Source organism: Barbus barbus (assembly GCF_936440315.1).
Source record: "Barbus barbus genome assembly, chromosome: 26".
NCBI lineage: Eukaryota > Metazoa > Chordata > Actinopteri > Cypriniformes > Cyprinidae > Barbus > Barbus barbus.
This window is the reverse complement of record NC_136754.1, coordinates 18,653,414-18,666,183: the sequence shown is the minus strand read 5'-3', so window position 1 is coordinate 18,666,183 and position 12,770 is coordinate 18,653,414. Positions and strand designations below refer to the sequence as shown.

The following is a 12,770-nucleotide window of genomic DNA, read 5'->3' as shown; positions in this document are numbered from 1 at the left end:
TAGCTTCATTTTCATGACCACATTAGAAAGGTCAAACACCATCTGTGTCAACTAAATAAAATCTGGAAAATGTGCAAGACCTCTGCAGTGACATGTTTTGGTTTCTCTGAATTTGATTAAAACGCTTCATTTTGACCCATGAGCTGACCGCATTGTGAACATTCTTGCACTGAAATCCAGTATCAGAACCACTGGACACTGAAATTTTAATAGCCATAATAAAAAAAATAAAAAAAAACCGATTGTGGAACATTGAGATCCAAAGACATTTTAAGAGGTCACTGACTCTTCTGTCAGCATTGTGGACACATTGCTGCTGTCTAGTGTGTGTGTGTGTGTGTGTGTGTGTGTAGGAGGTTAGTCTTTACATCATCATGCTTTAATTGGGCTGTGGTTGTTAATTAAAGTTTCTAGCCAACAGGAGAAATCCAGCTGCCATACAGTATAAAAGCGACAATGCGCCTAAGGACAGAACAAGGTGAGTTGAGAAAGACGCTTCTCTTTGGTAAGTCCTTCTCTGCATGCAGACGACTTTGATGATGACAAACTAACTTCAATGTTTTATGATCATATCATGTCTTTTTTTTCAGACATACAGGTGTTTTTATCAGTGTTGGCTGTTCTGTTGAGGTGTTATCATGACTGGATCTGCTCTGGTCTCATTTCTCCTGGCGCTGGCCTGTGTTCTTCTGCCGCTGTGTGCTGCTCAAGGTGAGTCGGATCATTTCTGGGTCTGTCCATCTCGGTTCTGGTAGGGTTTTGGTTGGATTCAACTTGTGGTGTTGTGTGCAGGCAGCTGTGTGGGCAGATGTGGCGAGCCGTTCACCCGCGGACAGGTCTGTAGCTGTGACTATAGCTGTTTTGTCCACGGCGAGTGCTGCAAGGATTTTGATGTCTGCACTGTTGGTAAGACCTTTATCATCTCACAATGACACTTGTTCTGTATTTACTTGTTTTTGACATTTAAATAATAGGAAAATAAGCAAAACTATGAATTTATGTAGTGACTGAAAATATCTTTTATTTTATAAATATTTTTGTAACTTGAATAAAAGTAATATAATCAAAACTATGAATTTATGTAGTTGTACCAAATGTACGTTTTATTTTAGAATGTTGGATACTTAATGCTTTTCCTTCACTGCCTGGTCTAATTAATACATTTTCATTCAATATATATATATATTACTATAACAATTGTGTGTCTTTATATATATATATATATATATATTATGCAAACAAAAGCCTTTCATGAGAACAAAAGTTTTCATGAGTGGGTCCAAACCTTTACAGGGACTGCAGATTTATTACTGCAAATAGTGACTAATAGTTTATATGGACTTTAACATTTTATACAAAAATCTCTTAATCTCTTAGTAAGACAATTGTTAAAGGTTTTATTTTATTATTTTTTTTATGATCAATGCTAGTTTTAATTGTGGGGGTAAAACATAATGCAACACAGTGATGACTGACAGATGTCCAAATAAATGTTACTCAAAAGGCTGATGTACCACATTTGATTCTGACATTTTAACATGATTTTCGTAATTTATTTATTTATTATTATTATTTTTTAATAAATAATTATTTTATTCTATTAAATAAATAATTTATGAATATTTATTATTATTATTTATTTATTTAGCGCATAGGTTTGATCGTGTTGTTCATTTCGAGGCCTTAGAAATGCATGTATCAGACAGGATGCAGTGGATTTGATAGGCTGCTGTGTGTAATTGGCAGGTGACTCCTGCAGGGGTCGCTGTGGTGAGGCGTTCCGCCGCGGGAGACAGTGTGAGTGTGATTCTAACTGTGCGCTCCACAACTCCTGCTGCCCAGACTACAACGCGCAGTGCGGTATGACACAAGACCACTCATGAACTACAGACTTAATATATATATATACATATATAGACTCAGGGACCCACAGTATAAAAGCACTATCTAAAATTACTTTACTAGGCTGGCTGCTACTTATAGATCATTAGCAAATGCTCACTGAAATTGTAATAAATATATGTATATATGATCTTTTATACCAGTTTTATTTCGTGTTTTGACTTAATTATTCTTGTCTTCTTCAGATGCTTTCTCCCAAATGCAAGCTGCAAGAAGCTCAAAACTAAACAAACCAACAGGTAGGCTGTTTATTTAATTCTATTTCTTTTTTTTGTATGGTTGTGAACCTTTTAGCCATTTGAGGAACCTTTTTAGTGCTGATTGGCTGTAGATTGTGTTGATGTTAAAGGTCATTCACTTAAGCTGCAACATGTTAAGATATAAAGAGCAAATAGTTTTCAGTCCCTCCCAAAAGTCCCTTCCTGATCTGAAGCCCCCCGGCCTTCAGATAGCGGGAGTGAGGAAGCAGGTACTCATGTTAAATCTGTGACCTGTAGGTAGGTCACCGACTAGAGGATACAAAACAACCCAATGTTGAACTAAACTAATAGTATAATGATCCATTCAATGGCACAAAGGTAAGAGCAGAAGGTTTAAAAAAAAAAAAAAAAACGAAAAAAAAAAAAAACAGGTATATGAATCAGTAGTGAACAGCAGTGGTTTATAACACCAATAAATGTGTGTTCCCTAGCAGAAAGAAGTCTGATTGGAACCCTGTAGTTCTCGTGTTTTATTAAATTCAGATTGGATGATGACAGTGTATTTTATTTGATGTTTTTTAGATTATACTGAGGAGTGTATGACAGTATGTCTCGCAGCACAGCAAAACCCAGATCTCATGAGAGATGGTAAGCTACATTTATTATTATTTGTAAAGTCCCTTATGCTTATCAAGACTGCATTTATTTGATTAAATATACAGTAAAATAGCAATATTGCTGAAAAACTACGAACGTAATTCATTCCTTTGATGGAAAAGCTGAATTTTCAGCAACCATTACTCTAGTCTACAATAACATGATCCTTCGAAAAATTATTCTAATATGCTGATTTAGTGCTTATTAAACATTTCTTATTATCAATGTTAAAACAGTTGTAAACAAGATTGTTAGACTAACTGAACAGCATTTAATTGAAATAGAAATATTTGTCAACTTTATAAATGTCTTTACTGTCACCTTTGAACTATTTAATGAGTCCTTGCTGAATGAAAGTATTCATTTCCTTCAAAAAATAAATTAAATTCTTACTGATCCCAAACCTTTGACCAATAGCTTAATAATTTTTTTCCAGGGAGCAGACTGTATAACTTTATGGCTCCATCTGATCAATCTGCATCACTTCCTGCTGGTGGCCCTCTGCCCCAGGACATCTTCGCTACTCTGACACCCGCTGACATACCCGGTAACAGCTTAAAAATAATTTACCTATTAAAATGTAAATTTATTTTCATTTTAATAGGAAAGAGAAAACAAATTCAAATCTACAGAAAGTTAGATACATGTGAGCTGATCAAAATATTAACCAAACTACTTATATGCCCTCACAGGCATCGGTTCCAACCCTTCTGGGTTCCCTCTGCCAGGATCCGGCCCTGCTCCTGCAGATGGACCTTCCTCTGACAATCCCTTAACCATCCCTGTGCAGGTTTCCCTCTCCGTCAGCGGACAAGGTGAGGGGCCGTCTGCTGCACACAGACCCAGCACTCTTGCAGACATCGCCCAGGCCATGGCAGCCAGCAGCCCTGCAGCACCAGGTATGGAATTTACATAACATCTGGATTCGTTAACATCCCTGATATTACCTTCTGGGTATGGAAAATATTTGAAATACAGTTCTTTTAAAATTTTAATATTGCTGTTTTAAATGTATAGTCAAATATGTTTTAGTCAAATAAATGCAAGGCTGATCACAAAAGACTTCTTTCAAAAACATTATCTTGATCATTCTTTAAACCTTTGACCAGAAGTGTAAATTAAATCTGAATATATTTGAACTATTAATTTCTGTTTTTTTAAGATGCCAACTCAAACCCTGATCTCTGCAGTGGCCTTGCCATTGACGGAATGGCAACTCTCCCTAATAACTCCATCATAGTTTTCAGAGGTACATCTTCTGTATAGATGTACTGTTGCATATAGTGCATTTCTTTCCCCCAATATCGCTAATTAAGAAAAGTGCTATCCATCTCAGGTCACTTTTTTTGGGTGCTGAACCCCAAGACCAAAAGAGCTGGTCCTGCTCGTAGAATCACTGAAGAACTGGGCATCCCGTCTCCCATCGACACGGCCTTCACACGCTGCAACTGCCAGGGCAAGACCTACATCATCAAGGTACTGAAGAACATGGAAAACCGTCACTAACTGTGTTTGCAACCCTTGAAAATCCACTGAATTGTCCATTTTCTCTCACTAAGGGTGACAACTACTGGAGTTTGGAGAATGGTGTTGTGGAACCTGGATATCCCAGATCTGTGTCCCAGGACTTTGGTGGGCTCTCCGGTGAGATCACTGCTGCTCTGCCAATCCCAGCCACCAGAAAGAGACCCGAGTCTGTGTACTTCTTCAAGAAAGGTGCTGACTGGAGCCCTCGGAGTCCTACGTTTGGTTCGAATAATTAGAAATGACCAAAAATATGAAAATTCATTATAATTTGTGTTTTCTAATCAGGAGGCACAGTTCAGAAATTAACCTTTCCTCCTGGAAGTGCACCAACTTGTGGAAAGAGATCCAAAAATTCAGACAAAGTTCCCAAAAATGGCAAACAAGCAGGTAATTGAATTGTTTTTATACTAAATTGAGGTACTCAAAGAAACCTATTGCAATGCATTGAAAAGAGTATTTAAAATTATAGCAATTATATCATTTTAGTATGATTTAAATGTGTCTCTGGACCACAGAACCAGTCATAAGTAGCACGGGTATATTTGTAGCAATAGCCAATAATACATTGTATGGTCAAAATGAACCATTTTTCTTTTATGCCAAAAATCATTAGGATATTATATCCGGTTCCATGAAGATATTTTGTAAATTTCCTACCGTAAATACATCAAAACTTAATTTTTGATTAGTAATGCATTGCTAAGAACTACATTTGGACAGTTTTAAAGGCCATTTTCAAAGTTATTTTTTGCACCCTTCCAGATTTTCAAATAGTTGTATATCGGTCAAATATTGTTCTATCCTAACAAACCATACACCAACAGAAAGCTTATTTATTCAGATGATGCACAAATCTCAATTTCAAAAATATGACCCATATGACTGGTTTTGTGGTCCAGGGTCATATGATTATTGTATTATTCATATTCAAACGTGCTTTTATTTTCAGGTTGCTCTCCTATTTTCAGCATTCATTATATTTAGAGTTAATATTTTTAGTTTTTTAATATTTACTTAGCTTTAACTTTTCAGTTTTCATTTTAGTAATTTGACATTTTATTGCATTTAATTGCCAAAACAACATTTTCATCTAATATTTATATTTTATTTCTGCTTTATTTCAAATGGAAAAGATTTTAATAGTATTCATTTTGGTTAATATTAATGCAGCAACAGGAAAAAAAAAAAAAAAAGATACAAAAGTTATTTATTTTGTTATTCTAATTTGACAGCGATCCAGTTGTCAGGGGAGATCAACATCAACCTCAAAATGAAGGGCTTCCCCACCCCTGTGACATCAGCCTTGTCCATGCCCAACCCCAAGAAGTCAGATGGTTTTGATTTCTTCGTTTTCTCTTGGCGTAAGTAACATTTTATCTTGCAACAATAGAAGTATTACATGTGTAATTAAAAGCAAAGAATCTTCTTGTGAGAAGATTCAAACGTAAAATATGTTACTGAGTCTGTTTCTTTGAATCAGTACATTTAAAGCGATGCATTCAATAACAAAATCTCTGTGATTTACAGCTAAAGTGCTAAACATCAAGGTTAGCGGTGATCTGCCTGCTCTGACGGCCCCTGCCAGTCATTCCTCCCAGCAGAATGACATCAGCAAGTGGCTCAACTGTGGCTGAAAGAGCAGCATGAAACAAACACCACCAGCAACTGCATGGCGAGAAAGATTCTCCATTTATTAGCAAAACCATTGAACATAGCGTCAGTATGATTACTCACAAAATATAAAATAAATCTAACCCATTTTAAAGCAGACAAACAAAACATTAAACAAAGTCAATCAGAAGTAGGTTGATTCTGGGTACTTTGAAGAGTCGTGATCAGTGTTTCTGCTGGGCAGACGCTGTAAAGGTGGATGGGATTTAGATGGGAGTGCCTCTGTTAAGTCCTCGACCCCGACCTCCACGAGGAAAAACAGCACCTACAGGAGAAGATCGAGATATATACCCAGACAAACCAAATCAAGTTTCATTGAAGATCTTTGTAGACATCCAAATTCCTGACCTGTTTCTACAGAACAGATAGCAAGTAGCCAAACAAGCACAAACTGACCAATGAAAAGCTTCTGTATGCATTTCAAGTAATCTTTGCTTTATTAAAAACAGAAAAGTTTTAAAATCCAGTCTGTGTTGTTACTTTTTGTGAGAATGTGTGTCTGACTAATGAGTTTATGTATGAGTAAGAGGATGGATGTAAAGCAGATGAGTGAGAAATGGGGTCCTGACCTCTCCTGATGATCTGGTTCCTCCGGGGCGGCTGGTGCTGAGGAAGGAGCCGGCTTGCAGGTTTGGCCTGACCAGTACTGGTGCTGGTGCTCGTATCTAAAAAGAGGAAGAGAAATGGGGTGATAAACAGGATCAAATACTTACGGGTCGGTGACAAATAAAAGTGTCAATGATAAAGACATGTTAAGTTCTTGGAAAATGTACTCTTTGTATTCATGTTGGAATGATGTGTAAAACCATTTATTATTTCAAAGAGTGTTAAAATTGATGACAAAATGTGGTAAATTGCTAAATCCAACAACACAAAAATGTCAAATTAAATAGAATCATTTAAGTTTTAGGTATCTAAAAAGTACACACATAAATATATAAAATGAGAATGGTGTATACATATACAGTGCCATTCAAAAGTTTGGGATCAGTAAGATTTTTCATGCTTTTAAAAAGTTTATGCACATCAAGGCTGCTTTAACAAAAAAATTTGAATTTTCTGAAATATTACAAATTAAAATAACAGTTTTATAAAATATAATTTATTCCTGAATTTTCAGCATCATTACTCCAGTCTTCAGTGTCACGTGATCCTTCAGAAATCCTTCTAATATGCTAATTTATCAATGTTTTGCTGTTTAATATTTTTTGGGACCTGTAATGGTTTTATCAGGATTTTTTGATAAATTAAAAGGTAAAAAGGACAGTCTTTATGTAAAATAGAAATTTGTCACAATATACACTACTATTTAAAAGTTTGGGGTCAGTAAATTCTTTTTTGTTAAGGAAATTAATACTTTTATTCTGCAAGGATGTTTTAAATGGATAAAAAGTGATAGTAAAGACTTGTACTGTTAGAAAATATTTCTAATTTGAATAAATGCAGTTCTTTGTAACTTTTTATTCAAAGGTTCTAAAACAATATTAAGCAGCACAACAGTTTAAACACGGACAATAAATCAGCATATTAGAATGATTTCATGTGACACTGAAGACTGGAGTAATGGCTGATGAAAATTCAGCTCTGCTTCACAGAAATAAATTATATTTTAAAATATATTAAAATAGGACACCAATATTAGAAATTGCAATAATATTTCTGTATTTTGATTAAATAAATACAGCCTTGAGCATAAGAGACACCCATAAAAGTAAAATAAAACAACAATCAAACTTAGTGATCCCAAACCTTTATATAGATTTCTATATTTATATTACACACACATTTCCATTTATCAATATCATGAGGTTTTAGACTCTGGAAAAATTGACACGGAGATTCTTTGCTTCTAAATACCAACTAAACATTCTAAACTACTCAAGGTATTTTGGACTTTATACCCCAACAAAATAAGAAAATACATTTTACTTTAGATGGAATTAGGTCAAATTTAATTTTTTTTATCTATTTTTGAAATGACCAGATCTAGAATAATAAATGGGGGGAAAAAAGTCTGTATACGTATACGGTATACGGTGTGTACCTGCGGAGCTTGATGTGGGCTCTTGACTAGTGGAGGGCAGGCTGGCATCATCGACCGGCTGTGCGGATTCCAGCTCCGACTGGCCCTCTAGACATGCCTCACTACTCGCCCTGCACACACACAACACAATCACTACAACTGAGCCGCTCTGAAGTGAAGCATGAAACTGTTGTGAGTGCTCACCCTTCGCTCTCAGCCTCCCCCACAAAAACATCATCTCCATCATCCCCTGGGACAGCTTCTCCTGGTGTGGTCAGACTGGCGGTGGACGTGCTGACCATGGGAACCGACTGAGAGGCGGTCTCTGACACATCTGAGGGGTGGCTCTCTGTGAAAACCGTCACTGTCAACACAAATGAAAGGAGGAGAGCAGTTAGGTTTGACAAAGATATCAACCAAACAAATTTGACATGACTTCCTCCAGCTGATCACCTGGAGCAGCCACTTGTAGAGGAGTGGTGGGGACACTCCTGCCTCCAGACTCTTCATCATGAGTGGGCAGGAAGAGAGGACTTTCATACATGCCCAATCCTGAAAAATAACAGGATGTTTTAGTTTAGACAAAATAATATAGAATTTTTATATCAGAAATGCATCGTATTTAATATTAATTAATTTGATTAACTTATGTTTGTTAACAATGCACTAAAAATGTGTACAGCTTATTTAAAATGTACACTAACATTTAAAAGTTTGGGCTCAGTAAGGTTTGAAAAGTGACAGTAAAAGACATTAATAATGCTACAGAAGATCTCAAATAAATGCTGGTTTTTCAAAACATTCCATTCTTTAAAGAACCCTTAAATATATCACATTTGCCACAAACTTATTATGAAGCAAAACTGTTTTCCGCAAGGATAGACATGTTTCTTGAGCACCAAATCAGCATATTAGAATAATTTCTGAAGGATCATGTGACACTGAAGACTGGAGTTTTCAACTTTGCCATCACAGGAATAAATTACTTTCTAAAACATTACAACTTAAAATAATTAATAATCAAAATTACCAGTAAAATATTTTTTTATTTTAATAACTATTTCACAATATTATGGTTTTACTATATTTTTGATCAAATAAATGCAGCCTTTGTGAGTATAAGAGACTTTCTTCAAAAATATAAACTTTTTAAAAGTAGTGTATTACTAAATGAAAAATTATATAGTAATTAATACTGTAAAAATATTGTTCAGTGTTGCCAAAGAAACTAATGCTTGCGTACAAAGGACATGAAAGGCTCAAAAACAGGTTGCCATCATGTTATCAAGGTCATTCGGAAACAATGTGAAAGCAGCATTACTGTGTCGTGTCTGTACTCACCTCCATGTGTGGCCAGATGGCTCAAGTCAGAATGAACGGAGCTGGCCTGGGGCATCATATCCTCAGGAGGGCCAAAACGGAAGCGAGGAACGCCGGCCACCTGGGGGGAACTGAGATGCAGGGATGCATCATTAGTCAAGGTGTTTAATGATGTATCCCTTCATGGTATAAAAGCGTAAAAGTTGCTGTGACTCACTGAATGGCCTCTGCAAAGCCATCTGTGCGGTGTGGCACGACGAGGGTGGGAGTGCTAGGAACCATTCTGTCATCATCATCAAAGAAGTGTTGCTGAAGGAACCAAAATACTCTGTCAGAATTTATGAAGCACTAAAGACGCAGGATGTTTATATTGGTTAAACAAAATAAAGTTCACTCACCATGCTTCCGATTCCAGGCGTGAGTTGGGGAACACGACTCATCGAGGGCCGTCTGCTCTGTCCTGACTGCCTCTGTCCAGAATAGTAGAGTCATCAAAATTATGTCATACAGAAATGGAAGAATTTATGTAGAAACAAAGGACATGGACATGGTCTATATACCTGCATGATGGGGGGTCCAAGTTCAGGGACGGGGTGGATGTTGAGGCGTGGGGGTGGGGTGTGATGTGGTCTCCGGGGGGATTGGGGAAGACGTGGGACCAGGGAGGAGGTGGTGGTGGTGGTGCTGGGGACTGGCTGTTGCTCTCTCACAGGCTCAGCAGGGAAGGACTCCAGGGTGCTGACACTAGCTTCACCTGTGAACACACAGGAAAGTTATTCAGATTCATTATTCATAGATTTGTCACTTATTCCTACAGGAATGGTGCCATATTGCACACTTTCATAGTCTAGACTTCAGTGTATAACCCTTTTTCCATAAGGTATGTGTGAACTGAACAGGGAAACTATGTTAAAGTATACATTATCATTCAAACGTTAGGGTCAATGCATTATTTTTGAATGAATTTAATAGTTTTAGTTTAATTAATAGTTTTCAAAGCTAGAATGATCGATAGACAGAGAAACAGACTTACAGATAGATGGATAGATAGTCACTAGGGTACTTGGAACGGTTGCTAAGCTGTTGCTAGTGTGATTTAAATTGCTAAAATAAAAATCAATTAAAACCATCTGATTTAGTAAAAACCAGATTAAAACCAGCAGATTCAACTAAAAAGTTAAAAACCATCTGATTCATCAAAAAAAAAAAACAAATTTAACCAACTAAATCCAGTGAAAAACTAGCTGATTCAATAAAAAAAGAAAAAAAAAACCCTAAAACCAGCTCATTTAGCAAAAACACCTAAAAACCAGCCGATTTAGTTAAAAAAAAAAAAAAAAAAAAAACTAAAACCAGCTTATTTAGCAAAAACAGCTAAAAAAAAACAGCTGAATTAAAAATAAACAGCTCAAACCAGCTAAAAGTAGCTGATTTAGCAAAACAAAAGCTAAAACCAGCCTAAACCAGCCTAAACTGGTTGTCTAGTCTTAGCTGGTTTAAGCTGAAAGTAACTGGTTTAAGCTTGTTTGGTCTTTTAACAGGTCTCCAAGCCTGGCCAGCTAAGTGGCCAAAACCACTTTAAAACCAGCCTGGGAGACCAGCCAGAGCAGCCAATCAGCTTAGGCTGGTTTTAGCTGTTTTTTCAGTAGTCAGTTGTTAAGGTTTGTTATAGCAATAGACAGCTTAAATGCACCATGGACTGGTTTCACAGACAGGGCTTAGACTAAGCAAGGATTAGGCCATAGATCAATTAAGATATTTAAGTATTTTTTATAAAAGTGCCTTAGAAAAAAACATTACTGGTGTCCATCTTGAGACAAAACAAAGGCACTGATATATTTTAAGATCAGTCAGTGCAAGTTGCTTTCAGTTGAAACAGCTCTTGACTTACATTTTAGTCTGGGACTAGGCTTAAGCCTTGTCTGTGAAACCGGGGGCATAGGTCTCATTATATAAAAGTTTCCAATCCCTCAATGAAAGTCAAAGGGATTTTTGTTGGTTTTGATAGTCTTGTTTACAAAAACCGTAAATCAGATCAGTTAGAAAAGATAGCAACTAACTTCAGAACAGTCTGAAGGTCTGACCTGAGTTTGGTAGTTGAAGCTTTAAAGCTATAGGAGATACTAACGAAATTTGGCCTAAAAAGGAGGAGGAGACTTTCTCAAGGCAACTTCATGGAAATCTTCATTTCAAAATTTTTTTTTTTAATAATGAACCATTTATCCATAAAAACTAACAAACAAAACAGTATTAACAGTATAGTTTCCACAAAAACATTAAGCAGCTCAACTGTTTTCAACATTGATAATCAGAAATGTTTCGGCAAATCAGCATATTAAAATGATTTCTTGAGATTTTCCTCATGTGACAACGAGGACTGAAGTAATATATTAAAATAAAAACTTTTTTCAAACTGATTTTGCACCAATAAATGCGGCCTTGCTGAGCATAAGAGACTACTTTCATAATCATTTTTAAAAGTCATAGCGACCCCAGACTTTTAATTTTTTTTGGAATATCAGCGTGTCGCAGTACAAGTATGAGAAATGAAAGCATTGTGTATGTCTTTGTACCACTGCTCTGAGAGTCTGCTTGTTTCTGGATTGAATCAGATGCTTCTTGACTCTCTTCATTATCAATGCCTGGATCAGCTGCTCCATCGCCCTGCCAACACAACAAAACTCTAATCAAAACCACCAGAAAAAGGTAAACGGTCAAAGAATCACAATCAGCTCACAAAAATTACAATAAACAAAACAGAACCAAAAAAAACCCCCTCAAACCTTAGTGTTTGCAGAAACAATGGAACAACTTGTTTTCTAGTAACCAACTGGCTTTCATTACAAAAGCAGCTTTATGCCCCGGAGCATTAGAAAACTAGGGGTCACCTCTGCTTCATCCCCCTCATAGGCCTCATTGGCATCTGCACTCCCACTGCCTTCATTACTCTCTTCTGCTGCTTCTGCCATTCCTCCGTCACCATCTTCATCATCATCATCTTCTGCATCATCCTCTTCATACTGCAGAAAGAAGGGAGGTTAATACATGCTAATAATTACAGAGTTTCCACTTTGAGAACCAGACTGACCTGTCCAGGCTCCTCCTGCTCTTCTTCCTCCTCCTCAGTGCCGCTATCTGTCTCGATGACGATGACTTCATGCTTATACTCCTCAGATGAGTCCTGTCCGCTGATCTGAGATTCTGAGGGTTGGGACTCGCTCACCTGATCCATCGGGACAGACTGAGACAAAGATTCTTCGTCTCCCTCTCCTAACACGGGATATGCTTCCTGTGAGAGATGAACAGACAGGATCAGTGCATTGGTTGTTCATTGTTGGGATGAGTGGCTGTGGTTATACTGTTTCTAAGGGATAAAGTGCTGGTACCTCACTGGCATCAGGAGGCTGCTGGCCTTCTCCTGGAGCTTCACCCATAGCATCATTACTCTCCTCAGTGCCGGAAGCATCCTG

General features: G+C 37.0%; 2 protein-coding genes across 5 annotated transcripts in view; one reads left to right on the top strand and one right to left on the bottom strand.

The window, feature by feature from the left end:
* Positions 1 to 246: 246 nt before the first annotated feature.
* On the top strand, positions 247 to 6,422 carry LOC306846320 (uncharacterized protein). Of its 2 annotated transcripts, none has more exons than XM_079379613.1 (14): positions 247 to 478; positions 591 to 711; positions 793 to 906; positions 1,747 to 1,860; positions 2,088 to 2,141; positions 2,685 to 2,750; positions 3,196 to 3,306; positions 3,452 to 3,658; positions 3,922 to 4,008; positions 4,096 to 4,235; positions 4,319 to 4,475; positions 4,572 to 4,673; positions 5,519 to 5,647; positions 5,814 to 6,422. In XM_079379613.1, exons 2-14 carry the CDS (start codon positions 639 to 641, stop codon positions 5,918 to 5,920), a joined length of 1,461 nt encoding a protein of 486 aa, XP_079235739.1. In that variant the 5' UTR covers positions 247 to 478; positions 591 to 638; the 3' UTR covers positions 5,921 to 6,422. The 2 variants fall into 2 exon arrangements, with proteins under 2 accessions (XP_079235739.1, XP_079235738.1); XM_079379612.1 differs by having other exon boundaries at positions 476 to 505.
* LOC306846319 (nucleoprotein TPR-like) overlaps positions 5,950 to 12,770 on the bottom strand; it is a 24,235-nt gene continuing 17,414 nt past the window's right edge. For all 3 annotated transcript variants that reach the window (XM_079379609.1, XM_079379610.1, XM_079379611.1), the window contains exons 39-51: positions 12,687 to 12,767; positions 12,389 to 12,589; positions 12,189 to 12,320; positions 11,874 to 11,964; positions 9,861 to 10,054; positions 9,699 to 9,770; positions 9,518 to 9,609; positions 9,322 to 9,431; positions 8,434 to 8,532; positions 8,185 to 8,344; positions 8,002 to 8,111; positions 6,527 to 6,622; positions 5,950 to 6,222 (exon numbers count right to left, since the gene is read on the bottom strand). In XM_079379609.1, the coding sequence (XP_079235735.1) occupies positions 6,164 to 6,222; positions 6,527 to 6,622; positions 8,002 to 8,111; positions 8,185 to 8,344; positions 8,434 to 8,532; positions 9,322 to 9,431; positions 9,518 to 9,609; positions 9,699 to 9,770; positions 9,861 to 10,054; positions 11,874 to 11,964; positions 12,189 to 12,320; positions 12,389 to 12,589; positions 12,687 to 12,767 (1,497 nt within the window). In that variant the 3' untranslated portion in view covers positions 5,950 to 6,163. The remainder of the gene's footprint in view (positions 6,223 to 6,526; positions 6,623 to 8,001; positions 8,112 to 8,184; positions 8,345 to 8,433; positions 8,533 to 9,321; positions 9,432 to 9,517; positions 9,610 to 9,698; positions 9,771 to 9,860; positions 10,055 to 11,873; positions 11,965 to 12,188; positions 12,321 to 12,388; positions 12,590 to 12,686; positions 12,768 to 12,770) is intronic.

Bases quoted from the DNA above. Each gene is read 5' to 3' on its own strand.
- LOC306846320 (XM_079379613.1), top strand. From the start codon at position 639: ATGACTGGATCTGCTCTGGTCTCATTTCTCCTGGCGCTGGCCTGTGTT. The intron at 3,659-3,921 runs GTATGGAATTTA...TGTTTTTTTAAG, and splicing joins CAGCAGCCCTGCAGCACCAG to ATGCCAACTCAAACCCTGAT. The intron at 4,674-5,518 runs GTAATTGAATTG...CTAATTTGACAG, and splicing joins CAAAAATGGCAAACAAGCAG to CGATCCAGTTGTCAGGGGAG.